This window comes from Squalius cephalus (assembly GCF_949319135.1).
Source record: "Squalius cephalus genome assembly, chromosome: 7".
In the NCBI taxonomy this organism is placed as follows: domain Eukaryota; kingdom Metazoa; phylum Chordata; class Actinopteri; order Cypriniformes; family Leuciscidae; genus Squalius; species Squalius cephalus.
In genome coordinates, this window is record NC_137128.1 from 29574151 (window position 1) to 29600451 (window position 26301).

At 35.4% G+C, this 26301-nt stretch overlaps 5 protein-coding genes across 6 annotated transcripts; 3 read left to right on the forward strand and 2 right to left on the reverse strand.

The window, feature by feature from the left end:
* Window positions 1–6161: 6161 nt before the first annotated feature.
* Window positions 6162–9462, reverse strand: ube2wa (ubiquitin conjugating enzyme E2 Wa). Its single transcript, XM_079877542.1, has 6 exons — window positions 9379–9462; window positions 8735–8826; window positions 7632–7734; window positions 7370–7525; window positions 7200–7275; window positions 6162–7066 (listed from the first exon to the last, which is right to left on the reverse strand). Exons 1-6 carry the CDS (start codon window positions 9391–9393, stop codon window positions 7053–7055), a joined length of 456 nt encoding a protein of 151 aa, XP_079733668.1. The 5' UTR covers window positions 9394–9462; the 3' UTR covers window positions 6162–7052.
* Window positions 9463–10192: 730 nt separating this feature from the next.
* Window positions 10193–11907, reverse strand: elocb (elongin C paralog b). Its single transcript, XM_079877545.1, has 4 exons — window positions 11891–11907; window positions 11462–11494; window positions 11145–11288; window positions 10193–10932 (listed from the first exon to the last, which is right to left on the reverse strand). The coding sequence occupies exons 2-4, from the start codon at window positions 11463–11465 to the stop codon at window positions 10742–10744; spliced, it is 339 nt and encodes a 112-aa protein (XP_079733671.1). The 5' UTR covers window positions 11466–11494; window positions 11891–11907; the 3' UTR covers window positions 10193–10741.
* Window positions 11908–12043: 136 nt separating this feature from the next.
* tmem70 (transmembrane protein 70) lies at window positions 12044–14288 on the forward strand. The gene is made up of 3 exons (XM_079877543.1): window positions 12044–12473; window positions 13209–13308; window positions 13466–14288. The coding sequence occupies exons 1-3, from the start codon at window positions 12273–12275 to the stop codon at window positions 13909–13911; spliced, it is 747 nt and encodes a 248-aa protein (XP_079733669.1). The 5' UTR covers window positions 12044–12272; the 3' UTR covers window positions 13912–14288.
* Window positions 14151–17733, forward strand: LOC307162308 (uncharacterized protein). Its single transcript, XM_079877544.1, has 5 exons — window positions 14151–14455; window positions 15460–15543; window positions 15706–15828; window positions 15915–15973; window positions 16213–17733. The coding sequence occupies exons 1-5, from the start codon at window positions 14329–14331 to the stop codon at window positions 16330–16332; spliced, it is 513 nt and encodes a 170-aa protein (XP_079733670.1). The 5' UTR covers window positions 14151–14328; the 3' UTR covers window positions 16333–17733.
* Window positions 17734–21668: 3935 nt separating this feature from the next.
* Window positions 21669–23822, forward strand: LOC307161778 (uncharacterized protein). Of its 2 annotated transcripts, none has more exons than XM_079876721.1 (5): window positions 21669–21899; window positions 22565–22648; window positions 22788–22910; window positions 22996–23048; window positions 23209–23822. In XM_079876721.1, exons 1-5 carry the CDS (start codon window positions 21776–21778, stop codon window positions 23347–23349), a joined length of 525 nt encoding a protein of 174 aa, XP_079732847.1. In that variant the 5' UTR covers window positions 21669–21775; the 3' UTR covers window positions 23350–23822. The 2 variants fall into 2 exon arrangements, with proteins under 2 accessions (XP_079732847.1, XP_079732848.1); XM_079876722.1 differs by having other exon boundaries at window positions 21757–21899; window positions 22610–22648.
* The last annotated feature ends 2479 nt before the right edge of the window (window positions 23823–26301 follow it).

Sequence of the window (26301 nt, forward strand, 5' to 3'; positions counted from 1 at the left end):
AGCCTCTCCTCCTCATCTGTGTGCTTTTTTTGCAAGAAATAAACCATTATAATCACTAATTGAACATTTGTCTCTTATTCAGAATTGTTTCTTGTTTATTTGCCACAACAACTTGGTATCAGAAGTGGGATTCCTTGAATGTGCCTTTTGGATCAGAGAGCGGACAGTGGCTGATCATCCTGAAATCGAGAGATTCAGCCCTACCCCGAATAGATTGAGAGTCCAGGAGAAACACCACTGGAATTGGAAAAAGAACTCAAGTGGCACTGAGAACTGGGTAAAGAGACAAATATAAATTATTCTAAAAATTAATTGGGGAAATTAGGATATTAAACCATATTGATGACTGGGTCTGTGGTAGAGTAGTGAGTTTAACGTGTAACTAAACTCGAGGTTGGGGACCAAAATCTGTTCATGTGGGGTGCGGACTGGATCGATTCCATTCGCCTCCAAACAAATCTTTAGGGTGCAGACTGGTGGGAAGTTAACCCGAGGTTACCCCGTGAGTCAGTCCTAGAGCTCCTCCTGTCTGATTTTAGGGAAAATTTTGGGTCTATTGGAGACATCCAATAGATACGCCGAAAGAACTCCATAGACACAGTATAATCAGCATGGGAAAATCTCACAGTAAAACAAGCAGCTGTGAACAATATGATACACCGGTGTTTTGTCAGATGAGGAGAGTAATATATGTATGTATGTATGTATGTATTGAAGGGTAAATCAAATTCTATGATTTTCCAAGAGAATGAACTTTAAGTGTCACTAGGCTGAAAGTAGTGAAAGAAAGTTGATGCAGCAGGAAAGTAGGTCAAATAAATGAAAACAATTTAATAAAATAAAAAATAAGGGATTTTACTTTTTCATCCTGGATGCATGACATTAGATGTCTAGAATTTATATAATAAGGATTGAAGGAGCAAGTAGCTATAAGGCTGTCTGTGAGTAGAGATAAGTGGGACTGAGACAATAAGGATATTATTGCGTTGCATGCAGACTAACCATTTGATAGAGGAATACTGTAACAAGTAGTTATAAAGCAGCAAAAATTGTCATTATTTGTTGTGGAGACAGTAACAAAATTTCAGGAACACAATGTTGGTTGCCTTATGGGCAAGAAAAATGTATAGAAGTGCTGATATTAAACTAATATGTCTTTATAGTTTTAGATAATTCCGAGACATGGTGGTCACTAAAGATGAAGACCGCTTTTAAAGATTCAAGAGAAAGTCTGGATAACAAAGGTTAAGGTTCTATAATGAATTTAATATTACATTCTGTCTAAGTTACAGTCTTATGAGGCTGTTGAAAAGATTATTTGCGCAGTAAGAGAGAGAGACTACTTGAGTGGAGGCAGGGATGGTACTTTTTCTGTCTATTATCACCCTGCTAAAGCAAGCTTAAACAAAACAAAGCAAGGATAGAACCAAAACAACCCAGCTGACTTTCCTAAAAACTAAAATAAATTATTTGAAACTGGTTAAAAGACCATGTAAACCCTAACCCTAAGTAGTTATAAAGCAGCAAAAATTAATGTAAAAAGGTAAAACCTGAGTTTTTAAAAGTTCAAATATTTTTAGAGGTATCACCGAGATCAAACCTTGAAAATGAGCGGTTCATAATCATGTGTGTCTAGTATGAATGTGTGTGATGGTGACTGCACTGTATGTTTCGAATGTGTTTGGGGAAATATTCTGTTGTGATTGTGTGTATATTGTGTCATTAACCTCTGGAATGAGTGTTTTATCATTACAGATGGGTTAAGTGAAATTACAAATTTTATATAAATAATTCTGAGTGAATCTGATGAAAAGAAAACACGGGACATGCTTTAATTGGATTGATTTTCCAGCTCTGTCTGCTACTGGTAATTATAACTACATGTCATTTATGATGTTGATTTGAACTACTCTCTGGATTAGTGTATTTATGTAAATTGGAATTGTGAAGTTGAAGATTGCTGTCCAATATGGGTTAAAAACTCCTGTCTAAATTCAACCAAGGGTCTAAACATAAATACTATGTGTGTCAACTATGTGTGATCATAATGGTAAACGTAAATATAATAGATTTGACGGCAGAGTGACAAAGTGACAAATTGGCTAAGTCACCATAAAAATTATCCAGAGAGCCCCTCACATTTTATGAAAGGAGGAGGTTGGGGAGGAACAGAATTGTTTATTGTTTATTGCCACAACAGTACAAATACTTGCAATGTAGGCTACTTTTATTGTACTTGCAATGTAGTTTTTTGCTTTGTCATTATGGTGTATGGAGTGTAGATTGATGTGAAAAAAAAGTAATTGAAAGTAATTTAACATAAGGCAGCAGACAAAATGTGAAATAAATGAAGGGGTGCAAATACTTTCACAAGGCACTTTATATTATTTTAGGTGAAAATAAGCCTATGGGCTAAAAAAAAAATAGTATCATGTAATTGAAAATTCATAAAAATGATTTACAGAATGATAAGGCCCCTTAGGGAAATGATGTGAAAATATATTTTTAATATTGAAAAAATAAAAATAAATAACAGCAGTTAATGCAGAGAAAACATTGCTGTAATTATAATTTCTATAGCAGAAATTTTGATTTAAATGTAAAAATCTGCAAATTGTTAAATTGCAATGAACAAGAACATACATGCTGTATGTATTTATTAATCATTGTTAACATGTATAAAAATACAGCTCATTTTAACTCATTTTCGTTCATTAAATGTGTGTACAAGTAAATTATCCTCTGCCACCCAATCAGTCTATCACCAACACCCCTGTGTATGGATGTAACTAGGCCTACATAATGAAAAGCCTAATAAATGAGTATTTCCTTGCCCACTCACTTGCGGAAATACCAGTGACCATCGGAGAGAAATATCAGACATCCTTATCAATGGAATGAGAGAAGCAGGGAATCACATTCAAATGTCATCAGACTGATTCTAAATACATTCACTTGTTCCTCTGGCCAGAGGGAAAAAGGGATTCTCTCAATTGTCAGTGATAGTCAAATCAGGAATGAGCTCACATTAGAGTTCGGTCTTTAGTTCATATCGGCTGCAGAAATATATTTACAGTAGAAAGTGTTTCTGACCATGGATATCCATTTAAATATAGCAAATAATGCTGTTTATTATCAGAATATCCTGACTACAAAGTGGTAACCAAAAGAGTTCAAGGAAAGAATCATGATTTTTTTTCTCTCTTTAATTTTGTGAAAGTGATAAAATGATCAAAATGACATTTACGTAATCTTACTTCAGACAGAGATACCAGTGTTACTAAACTAAACTGTCACAGCCTAACAACAACCTGGAACTTGTACTGACAGTTCAGTGAATAAAAGCCAACAAGTGACGGTTGTCTGTTAGATAACTCCACTTCCAGCCTAAATACCACAAAGCAATAATGAGCCCCTTGTACAAACTCAAAAAGTATGCAGCATATCCCTAATTAGAGATGACAGCATTGGTGGATTGGTCAATGTGTAGCAGCTCATTGTAAGGTGTTTGTGATGTGCTTTCACTGGAATCTGTTGTATCAGTTATTAATTATGCACTGACAATTATTTTGATTCTCTATGAATTGCTTTGAGAAATCTCTACCTTATTTAGTTTTGTTATCATAAAAAATAATTTAACATTTTTTTTTTTTTTTTTTATAATGGAAAGCAAAAAAATCCAGTTTATATCATAGTATTTGCATCACTGCCCTGTTATCTCAGTAATGTCGGTTTGGCAACTCATTACAATGACACGAAAAGCAGACCGCTTTTCCCACTGTGAGGCTCCCCCAAATTCCCTCTGACTAATAGGCTCAGACCTGCTCTGTTAACTCCCCTGAAAATGAACAAGCATGAGAGATCACAGATCCACAATCAATCCCGTTCCCTTTACCAGGAAATTACACCCACTCCCACCATGCTCATTTGGATGATACCATTACATTGCCAATGTGATGATGTCACAGACATTTTTCAAAAGAGCAGATATCCTATGAGGAACATCCTAAGCATTCGTAGTCCAGTGGGATTCCGTCTGACGGAAGAGATAAACCGATGACTGTACTGTTCATCAGACAGAGGACTTTAGAATCACATCTGTACAAACAGATCAGAAAAACATTCCAGACTATTTTCTTATTTATTTTAAATGAAATGGCTCACTCATTATTCAGTTTGAATAGATGATTCACTAAAATCATTCTTGATTACTAGTAAACTCCTAATCACACTGTAACTACTGTTGGTTCCCGTGACTTCATTCTCTACTATTTAAAAAATAATTTAAAAAAACAATTCCCAAAAATAACCTTCATCTTCGCAGTTACTCATTCAGGCTCCATTTTGCTCTTCGCTGGCCTCAGTCAAAACAATATAATAAACAAAAATACATAGTAAAGAGCACTCCAACTATTCTATTTATATTCTGTTTAACTTGCTTTAATACATTAATTGTTCTGATTTTTACAAAGTATTATTGTTCTTACAGAACTTGAGTATCAAAGCATACACTACCATTAAAATTTGTAAAGATTTTTTTTAAAGCAAGACTCCATTAGTGTCAGTGAAGACTTACACTGTTACCATATATATATATATATATATATATATATGAAGTGGATCTAAAAAGTTAATCAAAGATGTCATTAGACAAGAACGGGTATTGTTCAAAATTCATGTATAACTTTGATGAAAGGTTTTGATCCACTTCAAATGTTGACTACTATATATATACACTTTTTATTCATCTATCAAAAAATCTTGATCATAATCATTAAGCAGCAGAACTGTTTTCAACACTGATAACAATAAGAAATTATTCTTGAGCAGCAAATCATCATATTAGAATGATTTCTGAAGGATCATGTGACACTGAAGACTTTTGTAATGGTGCTGAAAATTCAGTTTTGTCATCACATGAATAAATTACACTTTAAAATATATTAAAATAATATTCATATTTTAATAATTTTTGATCAAATAAATGCAGCTTTGCATTAAAAAAATCTTACTGACCCCAAACGGTGTATTTACTGCTTTGCTGAGAAAGTGTCTGCAACAAACATGAATGTGAATGTAATGTAACTGCTTACATGGCATTACTGTACTTCCCTCTAGTGGACAGATCAGTATTCAATCGCAAACTACCATAAATGGTGAAGTGTGTCATTTACATACTTTTCTTATACCAAACACAGCCTGTTGACAATTTTGAAGAGAACTTCATTATTCAAACAATATCTGAAGTCAAACAATATACATTTACAAAGTAGTCTAATCAAAATACATGACAGCATTTCAAAATATATTACTTTAATAAGAACATTTGTTTTAAATAAAGTTAAATAAAGTTAACAAAACAATGAAGACAAACTTTACGTTTTCTAAAGCTAACTGCATGAAAAAGTTGTCTTTTTAAAAGAATCTTACCCAGCACAGCAGGATACAACCAATAAATCAAACATACAATTTTAATAGAACTAGATAGAGGTTCACATAAAAGATAAAGTGATTATGTCTAAAGTTATTTATTGTTTTAACTACACAAAATGTGGGTCTATCTATAAAACCAGTGCTTAAACCTTAACCCATAAAGCATTTCTTTGTGTAATTCAAAATTACCTTTAAGATCATGTAATATGATCGACACACTGCATATAATCTGTACATATTCGTAAATATGACATTTATCAGAATAGTCCTATACACCACACCCAGCTACAAAATTCAACTTAAAATGGCTTATTAGGGGACAAGGACCAAAGGTGCAGGGCATAGTTTTGTTTTAAAAGAAACTATAGTTTTTAAGTATACAGATAAAATCTTCATGTACATATGTGCCCTGTTCGAATTTCACAGTGCATAACCAAGCAAGGAAAAGATAGACATCTGTCTCTGCTTTTGATTATTGATCCATTACATTACATTACAGTAGTTTTCCTTTAAAGGGGTCATGACATGGATGTCTTTTAAATTATTTTAATATGTTCCTCGAGGTTCACTTATAATGTTAATAAAGTGTTTTGCACAAAAAACAAAAACAAATATATATATATGTGGAAAAATGATTATTCTCAACCTTCATTCTGACCCTGAAATGACAAATTTTTAAGGGGCGGCTCCTTTAAGGCTTGTCAATAAACGGCCACTGTTTTGATTGGTTAACGTCATTGCATAGGAAACAGTATCAACACCCACTGCACGTGAGTAAGGGTTTTGAAAACATTATTCATTACACTGTGCCTCGTCTACAAAAGAAAATGTTCCAAACAAAAATATAACCCTCTGACATGATCCAGGACACCATTAAAATAAACCATCTGTTTCTGATGCTGAGATCTGTACAGAGACGCAAATGAGCTGTTTACTGGACGCCTCAGAGCGAACCTTCTTTCACTCTTCCATTTGTCCTGTTGTCAATAGACACAAGCACGTAGAGTAGGCCTATGTCAGAAAGTGAACGGGCATATGTATTCTGTATCCAGTGTAGACAGCATCAGTGATTATAATGGGGCCTATGGTGCGGTGATGTATAACTATATGCAAATATATTTGCCCATGTGATGTCCCAGGTCACCCAATATCAGAACAAGCCATTTTTTGAGCTTGATTTGTTTATAATGAGGAGGACATTTCAAGCTATGAAACTTTTTTAGGATGTTTTAATGGTACAAAAACCTCTATGTCAAAATATCAATGCAAATTTGATTTCTCATGTCATGATCCCTTTATTTCCAAACCCACATGAAGATATTATTGCAAAAACGGAAAAAACCCTTAGAAGCTTATGAAAGAAAACATTACAACGTAAATCAAATAACCAAAATAATAATAAAAAAAATGCTCCACATCTTGATTCCATCAAAATATACTTGCCGGGTGGGTTACATTCCTGCAGTTTTAAGCACTTCTTGCAGTCAGCAGAAGTGTATGCCTAATCCATACATAAATCACCATCCCAGGGTCTGCTGGTTCAGTCTTAACCCAAAGACTGTCATAAAGTACTTGATGCACTTGGAAAAGTTTGTTTATTTATCAAAATGGTGTTGATACTAGCATGTATCATCTGTAAAAAAAAAAAAGAAAGAAATAAAAGAAATAAGTATACAGAGCAAAGAAAACGAAGTTATTTGATCATATCTGTTTTAATACAAACTCACATGAAATAAGTTATTGAGAAAATAATGGAATACACTCACCATGATACCACCACTTAGTTTTCTTTGGATTCTTATTACATGTCTTTACATAAAATGAGTTATCTGGAGGACGTCGCTGAAACAACGACAACAAAAACAGCTCATTAGACAACCATAATGAATTTCACTTATGCCTCTGTCAATTTGGTTAACTAAAAAGTTAAGTTTACCTTTTCTTTGCAGCTTGACAGCATGCTAATAATGCTTAAACATACAGATTGCACAGACAGAGCTGGTGACCAGTCTTCCGTTAAAATAGATAAACAGATGTGACCGTTGCTATAAACGTGCGGATGGATGGGTATATTCTCTCCGGTGAACATTACCTATAGAAACAATATTTATTAGCAACAAGCATTCAGCTTTGATACAAAAAGACAAAAAAAAAACTAAACAAAAACACCACCATATATAAGGAGATTCACAATTTACCTGAGGTGAATCAAAAGGATATCGACCACTGAATTTGAACAGGAGTTGAAACTTCTCTCCTTCATAAAGAGTACCTGGAGCACCATCCATATCTATAAACCACCTGGACAAATACAAGAATAAAATCATTGATTCACTGCTTTGACTGAAATAAATATAAATGTACCCATTAAATACAGAAATGAACTGGTTTAAAGGGTTAGTTCACCCAGAAATGAAAATTCTGTCAGCAATTACTCACCCTCATGTCATTGTTTCAAACTCATAAAACACAAATTAATTTTTTTTAATGAAACCCGTGAGATTTCTGTCCCTCCATTGAAAGTCCTTTCCACCAAAACGTTAAAAAAAACACATGCAACAATAAATAAGGTTTGGTCATGCAAGTATGTTTACCATATTTGATGTGCTCAATGTATGCGTGCAGGTCAATGTTTATAAGTGAATAAAAGCCTAAATTAAATCTGTTTATAAAGCAATCATTTCTCTTTAGAAATGTTCTCTTTATGAAAAGATTTGGTAACAAAGACTTTCAAAGGAGGGACAGAAATTTTTCAGGTTTTATTAAAAATATTTTCATTTGTTTTTCGAAAAGATGATGTAGAACGACATGAGGGTGAGTAAACTACAGCATTTTCATTTTTGTGTGAACTGTCCATTTAAAGTCGAAAATGAAACAAAAGAATTGACAGATTATTTCTTACATATTGTTATGTACATCCGAGTAAATCGGACAATTGAAAAAATTATATAGGTTTTGAGACGTGGCCATTACTCAAAACAAGTGGAGGAAGATAAACGTGAGCTTGCAGGGGTGGGGTTTAAGTGGACTAAATGATTGGAGAATCTGACAAACGTCACCAGAGAGAAGTCTGTTGTTTTCACCGGAAGATCCAGTTATGACATTTGGATTAAACATTACAAGGTCAAATAAAAAAAGAAACATGCACAGATTAATTGTTCACAATAAGATCTATAGCATGCATTTAGAAAATAGATTCAGTTTCATGTCAACAACTTTAAGGAAAGGTTGCAAACTGTCAAAATATAATCCAACTGAACTGACTGCTTGATCTTGCACATTTACACATCTCACAACTTACTCAGTGATTGTGTTCTGTACACTTCTCTCATTTAGTGTCATTCCAGGAGGTGGATCACTTTGTAATGCCATCAACTCCTTTTGTAATCGCTTCTGGGAAGTGAAAATAACTTGGGTTAAGGCACAACTGAAAGTAAAAACAGGACAGGGTTCCTAAACTATTAATCTAAACTATTAATACATCATTTTAATTCAGTGTGCGTGGTTTTGAACCATTCACCTAAATTAAATTCTAATGTCTGAAAAATACAACTAGCAAGCAGACCGCTAACAACGAGCTAGTCAAACAAACGACTTGCAGTGCTATAGAAACTAGCGCTTAAGCACCATTACAATTGTTTACAGCTCCGGAAGAACTCTGCTACATAATAATTCCCGTTTCACATCCCGTTTATTATAAGTATCGTCTTCCACCGCTACAACTGTGGTGTGACAGTACAGAGTTTGTTAGGCTGTCAGACTGACTAAACGTTAGCTTACAAAGTAAACAAATGTGCGTACGATTGAAACAGCTGACTGTCCTGTGTTCAGATCACCACAGGCAGGAACACAGGACGAAACCCGGTACGTGTCACAGCTAAATGCGAAAAATGGTTTACATTGTTATTTGAAAACAGTTGCTTGTGTATGTAGGGAGATATTCACCTGCATAGACGCCATGATGGAAAGCCCCTGTAGAGAGGCGATTGGCCGAATGACGTCTAATCAGGTTTTTCACGGAACCGCAATGCAACAACATTCAGTTTGTTTGAAACAGGGGGAGGCACTACAGGTGAAAATGCTAAAGTCCTCTTTTACAGGCTAAAATTGTGTAAAATACTCCTTTTAATAAGAAACTACGAAACAATTGTGTTGCAACGTGATGTGTAAACTACGCATGCATCATTTAAATGGGGAGAAAGAAGCGTGTTGCTATACTTTAGCGAATATTACTCATGGTGGGGTTATTTTTGAATGTCAGTTTATTATATTATGTACATACCTTGAATTAATCTGACATTCCTTCAGTTATAGCGCAGGAAAAAAAAGACTGGGTGTATGGTAACGTGGTGGAACCTGTCTTTAAACATTTTCAGCTAGCCATTTTAGCTAAATGTAAACTGGAAAAAAGAAAAATGTTAAAAGGTTACACTAAAATGTCACACTGTTGTTGTGATCAATAATATATTATTTTAAATACATATTTATATAATGTTATATATACAATTTAAATATTTAATATAGGCCTATTAATTAAGTGCATCATTGGATATTTTATTAAAGTTTGATAACCTCCCTTTGCTATTATAGTAAACCTATCTAGACTTTAAAAAAAAAAATGTAGATGCAGTAATCCATGGAGAACAGAAAAACAATGTTCAATTTAAACCCTTATTTTTGGAGAATTCACTATTTGAAAATATAAAGGTTTAAGTGCACATAATCTCCACAAAGCAGAATTAAATGAATGAACAAAATATTTTCAAGAACAACTGAATTTATTCATTAAACAACTGATGAATGACTACTGCGGACAATTACAAGACTTCTGTCTGATGAATCCACATGCAAAAAAGGTATGACAAATCTACAAAATCTATCGTTTAGGTATGTACCTATGGAGTTGGTTCACAACCCGCCATAAAACCGAAAGAAGAAGAACTGAATTTTGAACTTAAGACAAATAGATACATTGTAAAACGACATGTCTGTCTGGTTGACTCTAGTCATGAAAACATTTAATAGGAATTCATCACTCCAGGCAACTTTATTTTGCAATACAGAAATGATGTAAGTTAATACTGGGTCAAAGCTTAAAACAATAAAGTAAAATAAAATAACTTTTTTTTTAAAGCAATTACAGGTTAAATAGAACAAGTGACCAAAACTGTTATACCTTCTTATTCAGCACAGCATACCTCTGTTTACAAACTTAAAGTATTTAAAAGCAATAAAATAAACCAATAATAATTTGCTTTTCATATTTATTCTGCAGCCAGAGTGTATATGAGTGTTTCTTTTTTTATGTTTAACAATCTAAGAAGTTTGCAGCCATCAGAAGCTCCAGCGCTATCTCTGGGGCAATAGGAAATTCTGGGATTTCTGTTGAACTATTAGTATAGCGGACTTTGTATGTAAAGTACATGCACACTTTAGAAAGAACGTGAGATGGGATCTCTCGAAAGTTCACTTCATTCGTTTCATTCTCAGCAAACTGGCCTGAAAAACAGAGATAATGTAATGTTACCATCACCTTAAAGCTTCAATGAGATGAAACACAAATAAAGAACCAATACAATACACACTTACAACATGTAAAATGTCACATTTAAAGAATATGTGGAATAACTACTGTTGGACAAAATTCAGGAAGATCCTATTTTTAGATGCAATTCGAATTTTATTCATTCCCTTTGGTAACTAATACTCACCAGGACCACTAAGCATAGCTTTGATTGTTCCAGATGTCAGAGCATGTTCTCTCTTCACAATAAACTCATGGCCATCAGAGGAGATTAATTTCACATACATGGCATCTGGCCCTTCGCAGCCACCATAGGTCTTTTCTTCTCCATCTAAAATGTATTAATTTGATCATACACTCAAACTACCAACATAACATACACAGTAATAAATCATACAGATATCTAAGTAATGTAGGCTCTGGTTTATTCTCCCAATAACACAAAATGACTAGGTCTAGAAGTAGTTCATTCATTTGTTTAAAAAAAAACTTAGAAAACCTTACCCATTTTTACTACCTTCCCTTGTCTCTCTCTCTGAAATATGAAGAGAGAAATGAACAGTTACCACGTAATAATGTAGCGTTAGTAATAACGCACATAATGTTCATGAAAAGGGCTGCTGAAACCAAACAAGAACCATATATATATATATATGTGTGTGTGTGTGTGTGTGTGTGTGTGTGATCTGATTTATATTGAAACTGATATTGAACTGATACTTGTATTAATATTAGGCACAAAAATAAAAACGATCCACGAGTCCTGATGCAGTCTGGGTCATGCATGTAGAGCAGTAAATCATAGGCAATGAGTTTCCTTCCCAGTTAGCTCAAGCAGCACTATGTACAAATCGTATTTTTCCAAAACATATTTCAGGAGACAGAATTCGCACGAATCAAGATCATATTTAAATACAAGATAGATTGTCTCACCTCACTAAGATTAAGCTGGTCAGGGCAGTTTTTTTCTGTTTTCTCACCGATGAGCTTCTGGCAACTGCTTCTGTTGTCAGTGCGGACAACAGGAAACAATTGTTAGGCAGAGAGTCCATGCACTTCCGTTACAGATATTACAAACTTAGAGTCCTCCTCAATATGCTTTAATAATTAATATCACGTCAGAATCGCATGCTTTGGTTGAATTGACATTAAGTGTGATGTGAAAGATATATATTTCTTCACATCTGTGAGGTTTTTGTACAGTTCATCATCGATTACGAATCTTTAACTCGCACGTGTGTGCTCGCGCATCAAATTGCTTCCGGTGCGTTGTCATTTTGCTATCTAAGGAAGTGGGAAAACTCCACATGATAAAATGTATCAGATTGGGATTTTGCATGGGTTGCGGCGTCTGTCAAAAAACCAAGAACAGATCATCAGAAAAATCCAAGTCGGTGTTCGTCCGGTATCACACAGCAGTGGGAGTTTTTGCCACACTCATGCTGTAGTTTTAAAGGGGCAGGATAATTTGCTGCATGTGAACCGAAGGTCATTTTTGAAAGCCCATGCAAAAAAGGTACATAGTATAGATTGCGTTTGGTACACAGTACCATTGTTTCTGTACATTGTTTATACCTGGACAGATTTCATCATTAATTTGGCTTAGCACAGAAGAACATGGATCCTGTGTATAAACTTAAAATGTTCAATTTAAATATTGGTTTATTTTGGTTTGAGCAATTCTTTTATATATATTTCAGAAAATGTGGAAATTGTCCTGCATGTGCTTTTAAAAAAAGTATGGGCTTTTTTCATAAATTATTTTATTATAATGAGGTGTCCCTGAAAATCTGTTACAGTTGCGACATCTCAAATGAACTATAATTATAATAATGTAAATTAAAAAAATGTTTTTACTTTTAATCTTATGTCTAAAAATTTTTAATGTCTACACTGAATTGAGAAGCAGTTACAGTATCTCAGTGTTCAAAAGTGTTACACTTAAAAGGTTTGTTCACCCAAAAATAAAAATTCGGTCATCATTTGCTCACCCTTATGCCGTTCCAAACCCGCAAGGCTTTACTTCATCTTGGAAACGCAAATAAACATATTTGAATGAAATCTGAGATATTTCTGTCCCTCCACTGACACAGTTGACGCTTCAAAAAGTTACACGTGAATAAAATAAAAGCCTAAATTTAATCTGTTCATCACTCTTCAGAAAATTTGGACTTTTAGTTTTACAATCTCTTTATGAACTTTTTTTCTGGGTGAACTAACCCTTTAATTGCTTTGTTTGTTTGTACTTTAGGTTCAACCATACTGTGCTGTTAGATGGTATACATCCCCACCAGTTCAGTCTGAAGATGGAGAATTAATCTACACAGGCAGTATGGGAAAAGCTGTCCTCGGTAAATTGCCTGCCATATATAGCACATGCATAATTTATACTTGTAAAACACAACGTGAACTACCAAACTGATATAGCTATCAGTTGTTGCCATGATTTTTTTATATGTTAGCTTCTAAAACCGAACCTAATGATCTAAATCTGCTCCTTTGTTGTAGGTGTGAAGTTTTTCTCCTACTCCAGCAGTATGTTCAGTCTCTGTGTGATGCCGTATGTCCTCATGAAAACAGGCATTGGTGTGAACAGCTTTGTACTGCAAGTGGCTTTCTGTGGCTTTATAGGTTTCTTCACATTTCTGACTCCTGTTCTCCTCCACGTGATCACCAAAGGCTATGTAGTACGCCTGTACCACAACAAGGAGACCGACATGTACACCGCCATCACTTACAGTGCCCTTCTAGTGGAGAAACGGACTGTTTTCCATCAGAGTGATGTCATTATCCCTGCTGTGAGCAGGATGTTCACTAGTTTTTACGCCAAGAAACACTCGATGCTGGTCAACCCAATGCTTTTTGCTCTGCCCAACGATTACAATCACCTCATGGGTTACGACCGGCCCTTTTCCTTTGATACAGATGACTTGAACAAACCAGATAAAAGTTAACTTGCCCACCAACATTGGATCGATTTAGCTTGGGAAACCAAGATGTATACATTTCAATGGACTGTTGTTGTGTTTTAAATATTTGCAGGAATGATATGTCATCCAGTATATTTGTGATGTAGAAACGTGTATAAAAGTGTAAATAAATGGATATTTACCATCTGCACACACTATCTCAATATCCTTCCTGCATCATGATTTTATCTTGTGGCCCAACTTCTGTTTTCTTCCTTATTCTCACAACCATTGACATTTATAGGGGGAACAATCAGTGACCTATCTTTCGAAAGGGGATGTTTTACAGAAGTATTTATTAGAGTGACACTATGATAATTTTTATCATTAAAACAAAAAACTTGTTATTATTTCAGACGGAGAGATATCTGCCTACTAGTTTTATTCAGGAAAACAAGCGTTATGGTGTTTTTGTATGCTTCAGTTTTTATTTTTTGTATTATAGCTTTGCCTTGTGTGTCCTCTGCCTCCGCAGAAAGAAGATTATTATGCTCCTCAGAGTATTGTAGCGTTTGGTACAGCTACGAAGGTGAGTTGAATATTTTTTTCTTAAACAATGTGCTGTTATATGATGCTAAATGATTCTGTTTGGTCAGTTCAAAGCCTGTATTAAGATATTCATTTTAAAACTTAATGACTTGTGGTTCAAATCGTTATCACACAACTAATTAGGTCATTTAGCTTATATGGAATATGGAGACCATAAAGGGAAATAATATAGGAAATATATATGAGATGGGTGGATAAATTATATTTAGTTTCAATGGTTTTCTCTCACAAAAGATTTGTATTCTCCCATGAATCATTGTGTTCATTCGCAAAAGCATTGGGTCACATTTTATATTAGGTGTCTTTAACCACTATGTACTTGCATCACACAAAAAATGTACTTACTGTGTTTATGTTGTATTGCTATTGAGGTGTGATGTGGGTAAGGGTAGGGACTGGTTTGGTGGTATATGGGTAGGTTTAAGGGGTAAGAGAAGGGTCAACAGTATGAAATTAAGCTGTAATTCCATGCAGGTATTTAAAAAATATATAAGTACAATGTAAAACATGTATGTAAATGATAAGTATTAAATCATTGAATCAAATGTTAGAACATAATAGTTAAGGATACTGAATATAAAGTGGGACCTCATTGAGATAGTTTTTCCTCCAACCTTTATTATTTACAATACAAAAGTTTTGCGAGCAAATGCAAAGTTCCTTGGGGGAACGCAAACATTTTGTGAGAGACCGCAAAATCATTGATATATATACATCACCATGTCCCTTTAGGGGCACCGTATTAGAGCAATCCATGGTGAAGTTTCTTGCTCAAGGACATAATGGCTAAAGTTCATGGATCACCTCTTGTGGAGTTTAAACCTGCAGCACTTTGGTTACCTGCTCAGATATCAAACCTCTAGCAATACCACCCACGTGTACTAAGTTTTGCAAAATGATAGAAGGTATTTTACTCTTTATACTAATATTTTTTGAGATGTCATTATTCTGTCATTAATCAATGCTCAGTCTCTCTTTAACCAGGGCCGTTGTATTACCTGTCACTGACCGGTTCCCCCTGCTCTCCAAAAGTGGCCTGGCACATTTTAACTTATACAGTAATCCCAAGTAAGTTTATTAAAATGTTATGCTTCTGAATCATTACATTATGTATAAAAATCTATGTGTCATGCAACTTGAAATAATGTTTGAGCTTTCTATTAAAGCTGTAAAAAGCCATTTTTGCAAATTTGGCTTTCTAAATTTGAAATGAACTTTATTGTCATTCAGTGTTCACACCTGCTCGTGCTGGATATCATGCTCAAATTTACTTCAAAGGTCAGCTATGGTTAGAGTACACACAACCAGATATTCCTTGTGAGGATGTTAAAGCCTGTTACATCATCAAAGGAGGTACATGTTAAAATATGTTTACTGCACTGCACTTTATCTTTCATTGTGCAGTTGTGGATATTGATTTGAGTGCTTCCTTGTTTCAGAAACACTGCAGGAAACATGTCCATTTTTATTAAAAAGAAGCAAATTACCTACTCCTAAGGTGAGATTTCATGACTCATGTTGTACCCGTTCTATTATAAATGAGATTTTATAAGTTGTTCCTGTAGTTGAACTGGTATAGCATGGCAACACCAAGGTCATGTGTTCGATTCTAAGTGAACATGTATATAAAAACAATTACATGCACTGTTGCTTTGGATGCAAACACATGACAAATGAAAATATGACATCCTTTGAAAGCTATGAAAAAAGTTGTATTTATTTTGTTTTCCTTCCCAGGGAGAATATCAGATTTACATGGATGTGAACATTGTTGATGATGTTGAAAGAAGGCTGACAATACGTTTCAACATCACTATAGATATAAAAGGTACTGGTAGTAAGAATGGAATTTTTTGAGGAGGGTTGTAGAACAAGAAAATCCTATTGTTAAAAATGCAGTTTAACAGCAAGGATAAGATCAGTTTACTACCGTTCAAAGGTTCGGGGTTAGTAAGACTTTTTCTTTGGAAGGAATTAATACTTTTATTCAGAAAAAAACACATCCAGTAAGCATTTATAATGTTTCAAAGATTTCAGAAAAATTATGATTGTAACTGACAGCAAAATTAACATAATTTGTTAAGACAGTTAATGTTATAAACAGAAACCTCATTTTATATATTATGTTAAGTGAGAAATGTTATATTTTCTATTCGATTTGTTTTTAATAATATCAAGTACAGTTGTGGTCAGAATTAATGGCACCCCTGGTAAATATGATCAAAAATGGCTGTAAAAAATAAATCTGCATTGTTTATCCTTTTGATCTTTCATAAAAAAATTTGCAAAAAAATCTAACCTTTCATTGAAGTAAAAGAATTGAAAGTGGGGGGTAAATCACATTATGAAATAAATGCTTTTCTCCAAAACACGCTGGCCATAATTATTGGCTCCCTGTTATTAAATACTTTTTGCAACCTCCTTTTGCCAAGATAACAGATCTGAGTTTTCTTCTATAATGCCTGATGAGTTTGGAGAACACCTGACAAGAGATCAGAGACCATTCCTCCATACAGAATCTCTCCAGATCCTTCAGATTCACAAGTTCATGTTGGTGCTTCTCCTCTTCAGTTCAGCCCACTCATTTTCTATAGGGTTCAGTTTAGGGGACTGGGACGGTCATGGCAGAAGCTTCATTTCATGCTCAGTTACCCATTTTTGTGTTGATTTTGATGTTTGTTTTGGACCGTTGTCCTGATGGAAGATCCAACCACGGCCCATTATAAGATTTCTAGCAGAGACAGTCAGGTTTTGATTTTTTATCTGTTTGTATTTGCTAGAATCCATAATACCATGTATCTGAACAAGATGTCCAGGACCTCCAGCTAAAAAATAGGCCCACAACATATAAGATCCAACAGTATATTTAACCATAGGCATGGGGTACTTTTTATCCCTGTTTGCATCAAACACATCTGGTGGGTTTGCTGCAAAAAGCCCTTTTTTTTGTTTAATCTGACCACAGAATCTGGTCCCTTTTGAAGTTCCAGTCATGTCTGACATGTCTGCTACAACATGGCATGAACGCAGTAAGCTTGTTGTTTGGTTCAGGAGGAACTGTAAAAGGCGGCTGCTGTTTGTTTGCAGTGCTGGGTGACTGTCTGTCTACAACTCTGCAAAGCAGAATGCGCTGATAACGTGTGATGTCTGCATGTGCAGGGTGTGCGGAGTTATGGGAATACATATGTTGACAGGGAGGTAGGACATCATTGCATTTGGACATAACAATAAATAAAACATAACATCACAAACATGTCATAACCTTTTAAAATATTTCTTTCACATTATTATAGACATTATTTTCATACTATCTTAGTTATTTTACTGTGTGTATATGTGAAAATGAGTATGTATGTTTTAGGGATGCACGATATATTGGCCACCATATCGGTATCGGCTGATATATGTTTTAATGTTATCATTATCGCCCCGATAAGAAAATGTGGCCGGTATATTAAAGCAGATAAATAATGGATTATTTCCTTCATCTGAGACACTTCAGATGTGCACTGTCCCCATGATAGTTTTGAATTGCTTGAAAAAAGAAGAGTGTGCCATGTGCAGCACAAGTCTGTCATATAAGATACATAAAATTATAATTAGGGCTGTCAAAAGATTAATCGCGATTAATCGCATCCAAAATAAAGTTTGTTTTTAATAATATATGTGTGTGTACTGTGTATAATTAAATTTGTATATATAAATACACACACATGCATGTATATATTTAAGAAAAATGTGTTATATATAAAAAAAATTATATTTATATATAATATAAACTATATAAATATATATACAGTATATGTATGCAAATATTTCTTAAATATATACATGCATGTGTGTGTATTTATATATACAAAATAATTATACACAGTACACACACATATATTATGTAAACACAAACTTTTATTTTGGATGCGATTAATCGCGATTAATCTTTTGACAGCCCTAATTATAATATTTGTTTTCTTAGGACATGGCTTTTAATGGTGATACTTTTAGTTTTGTAATCAGGCTCTCAAAAATTATATAAAAATTTGGATTTAGATTTTGAGCCCCTGCCCCTGAAAAAAAACTCTCTGCATATTCCACTATGCATTGAATTGATAATAACTTTAATGTACTTGAAGTGTGCACCAATCACTTAAATACAAGTATCGGATCGGGACTCTATATCGACAGGCAGCTACTCGATATTCAATGACTCTAATTGGATCGGCAAGAAAAACTTGATCGGGACATCCCTACTGGCTACAGTGTTCTTCCAAAGATGCATGCAGTTTTTTTTAAAGATTTTTTTTATACAGTTCAGCTGTACCATTAAGTAAAAGGATTGCTACTTAAGAAACAAATTAACTTAGTAGTAGGCTACTAAAAATAATATGACTCAAGTAAGAGTAAATAAGTAGTTTGTTGAAAAACTCCTCAAGTTACTATGTTACAGTACTTTATTTTTTTCTATTTTTATTAAAAATAGGGCAATGTGAGCATTATAGGTCACCATACGTCACAGTTTTCAGTCTGTCTGTGCTGTAAAGAGCCCATTCATGGCTTTTCAGCAATACCAAATGTTTGGAGATTTCACATGACAACAACTTTTCCTTGGCCTTTAAAAATGACTAATTTAAATATGGTAATATTTTGAATTATTATTTAAATCTGACTAATTTTCAAATCGTTTATCATAAATCAACATCTCAGGAAAATGGTATGGGGTTTCTAATCAAAATATGACTTTCTGTTACAAAACAGGACATCGACTTTATACATATCCACTGTAGTGGACACCAGGGCCTAAAGGGGTCATGAATTAAAGGGGTGGTTGATTATGATTTCACTTTTCTAACTAGTTAGTGTGTAATGTTGCTGTTTGAGCATAAACAACATCTGCAAAGTTACAATAGGCCTACTCAAAGTTCAAAGCAAAGGAAGATATTTGCTTTTAAAGGTCCCGTTATATGCCCCTTTTCACAAGATGTAAAATAAGTCTCTGATGTCCCTAGAGTGTGTATGTGAAGTTTGAGCTCAAAATACCCAACAGATCATTTTTTACAGCATGTTTAAATTGACATTTTTTGGGGCTCAGAAAAACGAGCTGTTTCAGTGTGTGCCCTTTAAATGCAAATGAGGTGCTGCTGGACGACACAGGGGGCGGAGCTTCATGAGCTCGCGCTCAGTCTGTCAGGAAAAATTCATCTCACGGAATGATGATAATATCAGAAACTCTCAGTAACGGCGTTCATTTCGAGTTGGACAATAATGCCTACAGAGTCAGAGTGCTGTATAGAGATGAAACAGGTATGGTTTAGTAGTTTAATTACGGTTATTATAACGTATTTTTCATCTGCTTGTAGGCTATGTATCCATTATTTATTAATAGCCTACAAGTCTGCTGTCTGAATGATGATCAAACATATACTGATGAGTTTAATAAAGTTTATTGTACATCACACAAAAGATGAAGCGTCAGTTTTACTTCAGAAAATCACCGTAAGAGCTGAGTAAACACAGTAGCCTAAGTTATAAGAAGTGCGCAAGTAGCCAGTAGAGTTGAGGGAGCATTTCTGTGGCAGAGGTTAGTCAAGAAACGGTTCTAGTGACATCATTAAAGAAGGAAGTAGAGGGATGTAGTCCAATCGAGCCGTTTTTTGTAGTCAACTTCTGTTAAATAAAATATCTCGCTTGGCATTGAACTTTGAGCTTTATAATTTTACAGATATTATTTATGCTCTAACAGCAACATTACACACTAACTAAAGTTTGAAACATGGGATCACGCAGAACGGGACCTTTAAAGAAAAGGACTACAACAAACGGCTGGTTGGGACTACATGACATTCCTCCCGGGTTAGTGACATCACTAACCCTAGAATTTACATAAACCCGCCCCCGGGAACATGCAGTCCATGTTGAGAAGAGGAAAAGTTGTTGTATAAGACTAGAGTACATTTGTGAGTCAGCTCAAACTTTAGCATCCATCTTTTCACATGCAATAGAAAGTCACTCTGTGTGCATCTCACAACAGTTCCTATACGAGCGATTTATAGATTTATCATGACAGAATATCTTAATTGAAGATAGTTAACTCCATCAGCAACATAAATTCATCAACTAACCATTCAGTGACATCCTGTTGCATTCTACATGTTGTCACATCTTCTTGAGTCTCTCCATCTTTGTCTGACTCCGTTTTAACATTAAAGGCAGAACAGTTTCTGTCATTTTAGTGTGTCTGCGTTAGGTAATAGCAGCTGCTAACACACACGAGCTCTTGAAACCCCGCCCTCTGCAGCAGCTCATTTGCATTTAAAGGGCCAGGCACAAAACGGTGAGTTTTTGCAAACCCTCAAAAAGTGACAACTTTAACTTGCTATATAAAAATATCTGTGGGGTATTTTGCGCTAAAACTTCACACACACACTCTGGGGACATCATAGATATATTTTACATCTTGTGAAAAGGGCATTTTACCACCCCTTTAAGAAATCAGATTTTGACATATTAAGAGTTCATCATACTATATAGAATATAAGAATATCCTGTAAGTTTCTGAACGGAAAACTTCCTTGTTAGTCCAAAAACAGCTTTTATTGTAACCAAGCCCAGAGAACGACATTTATGACATCATAGGTGAAATAACGTAGCTGAAGAAGAAGATCAACACCTAGTTCATCATCGCAACTTTGGCCCCGCCCACTGGCGTGTTAGTGAGATGATGAGGAGAGAAGAACGATACAGGATCACTGGACTAAAAATAACATTACATTCCAAAGGCTCCTAATGCTAGGAATGTGGTTATTTTTTTTCAACAATGTGAATGTCTCAGTTGAGTATTATTATCATATTATTATTATTATATTATATATTATTGTATTTCTATTCAGTACATTTCACTGTGGATTCTTTGATAAATCAGTCACAATTTCAGCACAGGCTTTGCAAACAGACTTTTATGATATGGACTCAATTCCATTTCGTTGTTTTAGTGGACTGTTTTAATACATTCAATATTTACAAAAATTGTATGTCATTTGTGATGCTAAACATGTATAAAACTAAATAAACTCATCCACATACAGTAGCCACTACATTCCTGCTTGTTTTATGATTTAATCTAAAAAAAATTCCTCTTTTTCAACAGTTCCCTGTTCTCAAAACCACTGGTACTTAACAAAAAACCTGCGGTGAGTTTCAAACCAAATGTGTTTTACAAATGTGCAGTGCATTTACTAAAAGCAAGAACTGTTTTTACAGATAGTTAAATCACAGCTTCCCAAATTTGTTGTGAAGGATAGCAGATATGGTGCTTTTGTGCCCTTCAACTTTTCTTTGTTTTATTGCATTATCTTGTGTGTCATCTGTGATTGCAGAGAGAAGATTATTATGTTCCTCAGAACATCTTACTATCTGGTACACATTTGATGGTAAGTAGAATATCAAATTTGTTTTTTTTTTAAATCACACATACACAAAAATCACATACACACACATATTATATTATATTAACACAAACTTTTTATGTTTTTTAAAGTCTCTTGTGACCAAGACTTCATTGCGTTGATCAAAAATATAGTAAAATCAGTAACATTGTGACACATTATTACAATTTAAAATATCTGTTCCTGTTGTATTGTATTGTAATGTATTTTCAACTGTAATTTATTCCTGGGATGGAAAGGCTGCATTTTCAGCAATATTACTTCAGTGTCACATGATCCTTCAGAAATCATTATAATATGCTGATTTGATGCTCAAGAAACATTTCTTATCATTAACAATATTGAAAACAGTTGTGATGCCTAATAAAAAAACAGTGATAGATTTTTTCAGAATTATTTGAGGTCTTGAAAATATAAAAGAACAGCATTAGTAACTTTATTAATGTCTTTACTCTTACTTTTGATCAGTTCAATGAGTCCTTGAATTTTTTAGTTTCTTTTAAAAAACACTTACTGACACCAAACTTTTGAAAGGTATAGTGTGTGTACAAAAAATATAATTAGAGACCCACTTAACTAGTAAGCCACAAAATAGGGTATAACATTCAGTATTTGAGATGTCTTTTAATTAAAACTCTCTCTTTCATCAGGACCGTTGTATTACCTGTTATTGACTGTTTCTCCCTGCTCTCTAGGAGTGAATTTGCTCTCTATAACTTATACAGTAATCCCAAGTAAGTTTATGCAAGATTTATGATGATTATATTACATAATATGGAACAGCCCCTGTTTAATTTAATCTTTATATTAAATTTATATAACTTAACTAACTTTGATGTGAGCTGATGACATTTGACTGGTTTTGTGTTTCAGTGTTCACAATCAACCGTATTGGTTATCATGGCAGTGTTTATTACAAAGGTCAGCTGTGGTTGGATCACGAGCTGCCAGATGTTCCTTGTGAGGATATCAAAATATGTTACATCATCAAAGGAGGTACAACATGTTAGAATGTTTACTGTATTATCTTGCACTGTAGTGATGCAGCTGGGATATCAATGAGATTGCTTCTTTGTTTCAGAAACACTTCATGAAACCGTTCCTTTTTACATGAAAAAGTTGAATGGCCCTGAGGTGAGCAATCAATATAATGCTTTACCTGCTCCAATTTAAATGAAATGTATTATTTTAATATGATCTGTAAAAAAATATATATACTATATTATAAAATACAAAAATGAAAATAAACGGCATAATCTTATAGTTAAATCGATTTCGCTATTTTACTTTCCAGGGAGAGTATCAGACTTATCTGACTGTAAACATTATTGATGACCTTGGAAACAAAGTGACATTACAATTCAATGCCTCTATAGAATTAAAAAATGATGCCAATAAGAAGAACAATTTTGTCCCACAGCTGGGAGGACTATAGGGCAAACTACAGTACATGGAGTATACAGCTTCTTCTTTTTTGAGGGATATGTCATTATTCATTCTATATTTTTGGTTCTTTTTTCTGGGCAGATCAAGTGATCGTAAGTGCATATGAGCGTCACTGTAATGATTGCTCAGTTCTTGTTTTAGACATGGAAAATTACTTACAGTAAGAGAAAACACAAGATAAATTTATACAGCAAAGTTTGGGGTCAGAAAGTTTTTTTTTTAAAGAAATTAATACTTTTATTAAGAAAGGATGCACCATAAATCATTTATAAGGGTTTATATATCAAGGTTTCCACAAAAAAAATATGCATCACAACTATTTCAAATTTGATAATAATTAGAAATGTGTCTTGAGTACCAAATCAAGCATATTAAAACGATTTATGAAGGATCATGTGACATTGAAGACTGGAGTAATGGCTGCTGAAAATGCAGCTTTCCCATCACAGGAATAAATTACATAAAAAAAAAATAATTAAAAAAAAAATAAAATAATAATATATATATATATATATATATATATATATATATATATATATATATATATATTCAAATATTCAAATAAAAAACAGTTCTTTAAAATTTTAATAAGTTAAAAAATTTCAATTCCCTTCGATAACAGTTCACTTGACATTGCGTCAGTAGCTGACGCTATTGGGAAAGTTCCATTCTCTGAAATGCTGAAGCCTGATTGAATTGACCCTTCGCAGGGAGCTTGATTGACAGGCGATCTAACCAATCATAATCCGCCATCCGCCATTTTGTCCGACAAAGCAGGCAGGAGAGATAGCAGATTAACATGGGAGGATTTTAACTTGAAAAATGGAATGTACTGACGCCTTTCCGCGGTTTAAAACAACATTCCTTCTTATGTTCATTCATGTTTATTTGATGCTATAAATGAACTAGAAGGAAGAGATGATCGGTTGACGAGCAGCTTTAACTGATGCTCTACAGCGATCTGTCAGACACATTTAAGAGCCACAAAACGGTATGTATCGTTTCAATTTCTTTTAAAAAATGACCAAATTTGAAAGGTTATACTTTGTTTAAAATGTGTTTAATATCAAAAGTAACCGAAAAGTAACCTGGTCTGTCCTGTCTGTCAGCGTGTTGTCAGTCTCCTCTCTGCTCCGCGATGTATTTTTCACTGCGTGAGAACATGGTGTGGCGTGAGAACGGTGTAGCTTGTCGGACATAGCGACAGTAACTAAGGTGGGCGGGTCTTTGCGAAGGGTCAATTGCATCTGTGTAACTACACAGAAAAATGGCGTCTTCTTCTTCTTAGTCAGTAAAGAGATGATCTTCGCACTGACGGAGAAAGATTTGAAAAACCCAGGACTTGGTAGCACTGAAGAAATGAACTTGCAGAAGCCGGTGCCTCTCCCCTGTAGCTATCTGGCGACTTATCCAGCGAGTAAACTCGCGATTGAAAGATCGAATTTCAGCAGCGTTTGTTACAAAATGTCGCGCCAAGACTGTGGCACTTGCAGGGCACCCCTCGGATGAGCACTCTGAGTGTGTTGCCTGCCTGGGCCGCTCGTGGTTCACTTTCTTTAAAGGAATCTCACACTCCTCCATTCTCATGGCACTCCTTCAAAAGTCTAGAAGGAAGAAGCACCAGAGTTGCGGGGCTGAGCAAACGGGACAGAGTGAGCTTAAGTTGGCCAAGATCCCTCATGCCTCACTCTCCCCAAAGCGAGAGGATTCTACGGTGCTCTTCACCTGCGAAGGCCAGCTCCCCATGTCCCTGGCCACCTCAGATGCAGAAGAGTGGAGTGGTTGAACCCAGCTGAGGATTCTGCCACCCTGCCACATAACAAGCCAGATGATTCCTGGCCTGGGCTTGACTCCGAGCTCAGTCGGGTCCTCTCCAAGACCGTCTGGGTTGCTGGGTTTGAGTCCTCCCGCAGCCGCCTCGATGAGTGGTTCCTGCAGCCCGGGGCGCTGCCAGCGAGCTCCCCACCAGAGGCCAGACCTGTTTTTTCCAGAGGTGCATGAAGAGCTGACTAAGTCGTCAAATATGTTGATTATTCATCCCTCATCTCTCTAAGCCCTGCAGGTCCACATCGCCCCTGGTAGCTTACATAGCAACATGCCAAGCAGGTTTTACAGGCGAAGACTCCTTCCAGTCTATGGACAATTCAGGCCTGGATCCATCTGCCTTTAAGGTGCTGTGGAGCGCGACCGACCTTAATCTACGTGCCAAGATGACAGCCCAAGCAATTGGCCGCCACCTTGAGCGCCACCTTTGGCTGAACTTAACAGAGATCAATGAGGCCAGCAAGACAGCCCTCCTTGACTCCCCGGTCTCTCCGATGTGCCTTTTTCGGCTCGGTAGTGGAGGGCTTCGCCCCAGGTCGACCTAGCAGCCCATCAATCTGATGCCAGCATCTGCTCAAGCCCAAAGTCAGGCACTGCCTCCCGGAGCGTTAAGAGCTATCCATTCCTCAAATGTCAGGGCCCTCGCCCCCGGGTAGTGTTGGACCCTGAGCAGCAGCCCGAGCAGTCCTCCTCACTGTCAAGGTCCTAGGAACAGAGCATTATCCCTGGACCAGGCTTGCAGGGCCTTTTCTCTGCCTTTTAGGCTAGGACAGTCCTGCGCTAATAACACAGTGCTGTTGGATTGCGTTCCCCATTGCGTCAGCTACTGAAACAATGTCGAATTAACCATTATTGAAAGGACGTATTGGTTACTAACGTAACCTTGGTTCCCTGAGATGGACGGGAATGAGACATTGCATACCCTTGCCGTGTTATTATGCTTGCACTGTTAGCGGTCACTTCTAGCGGTGACTTATATACCCATTGTGGTGCGCTAAAACGCCATTTGTCTTTGTAACGAGGTATGTTATTATGGGAAGAAGGAGGCGGGAACCGGCGAACAATCAATAAACATTTAATAATAAAATACACAAATACAAAAATGAAAGTAAAAGCC

What these genes read in the sequence shown, in the direction of transcription:
- ube2wa (XM_079877542.1), bottom strand. An exon ending in ATCCTTTTGATTCACCTCAG is followed by an intron (nt 7,526 to 7,631) that starts GTAAATTGTGAA and finishes TTGTTTCTATAG; the next exon opens with GTAATGTTCACCGGAGAGAA. An exon ending in TGTCAAGCTGCAAAGAAAAG is followed by an intron (nt 7,276 to 7,369) that starts GTAAACTTAACT and finishes TCGTTGTTTCAG; the next exon opens with CGACGTCCTCCAGATAACTC.
- elocb (XM_079877545.1), bottom strand. An exon ending in AGCTATGCTTAGTGGTCCTG is followed by an intron (nt 10,933 to 11,144) that starts GTGAGTATTAGT and finishes TCTGTTTTTCAG; the next exon opens with GCCAGTTTGCTGAGAATGAA.
- tmem70 (XM_079877543.1), top strand. Translation starts at nt 12,273, where the DNA reads ATGTATCAGATTGGGATTTTGCATGGGTTGCGGCGTCTGTCAAAAAAC. An exon ending in TGAAAGCCCATGCAAAAAAG is followed by an intron (nt 12,474 to 13,208) that starts GTACATAGTATA and finishes TTTGTACTTTAG; the next exon opens with GTTCAACCATACTGTGCTGT. An exon ending in TATGGGAAAAGCTGTCCTCG is followed by an intron (nt 13,309 to 13,465) that starts GTAAATTGCCTG and finishes CCTTTGTTGTAG; the next exon opens with GTGTGAAGTTTTTCTCCTAC.
- LOC307162308 (XM_079877544.1), top strand. Translation starts at nt 14,329, where the DNA reads ATGGTGTTTTTGTATGCTTCAGTTTTTATTTTTTGTATTATAGCTTTG. An exon ending in AACTTATACAGTAATCCCAA is followed by an intron (nt 15,544 to 15,705) that starts GTAAGTTTATTA and finishes ATTGTCATTCAG; the next exon opens with TGTTCACACCTGCTCGTGCT. An exon ending in GCAAATTACCTACTCCTAAG is followed by an intron (nt 15,974 to 16,212) that starts GTGAGATTTCAT and finishes TTTCCTTCCCAG; the next exon opens with GGAGAATATCAGATTTACAT.
- LOC307161778 (XM_079876721.1), top strand. Translation starts at nt 21,776, where the DNA reads ATGGTGCTTTTGTGCCCTTCAACTTTTCTTTGTTTTATTGCATTATCT. An exon ending in ATGTTACATCATCAAAGGAG is followed by an intron (nt 22,911 to 22,995) that starts GTACAACATGTT and finishes TCTTTGTTTCAG; the next exon opens with AAACACTTCATGAAACCGTT. An exon ending in AAAAGTTGAATGGCCCTGAG is followed by an intron (nt 23,049 to 23,208) that starts GTGAGCAATCAA and finishes TTTACTTTCCAG; the next exon opens with GGAGAGTATCAGACTTATCT.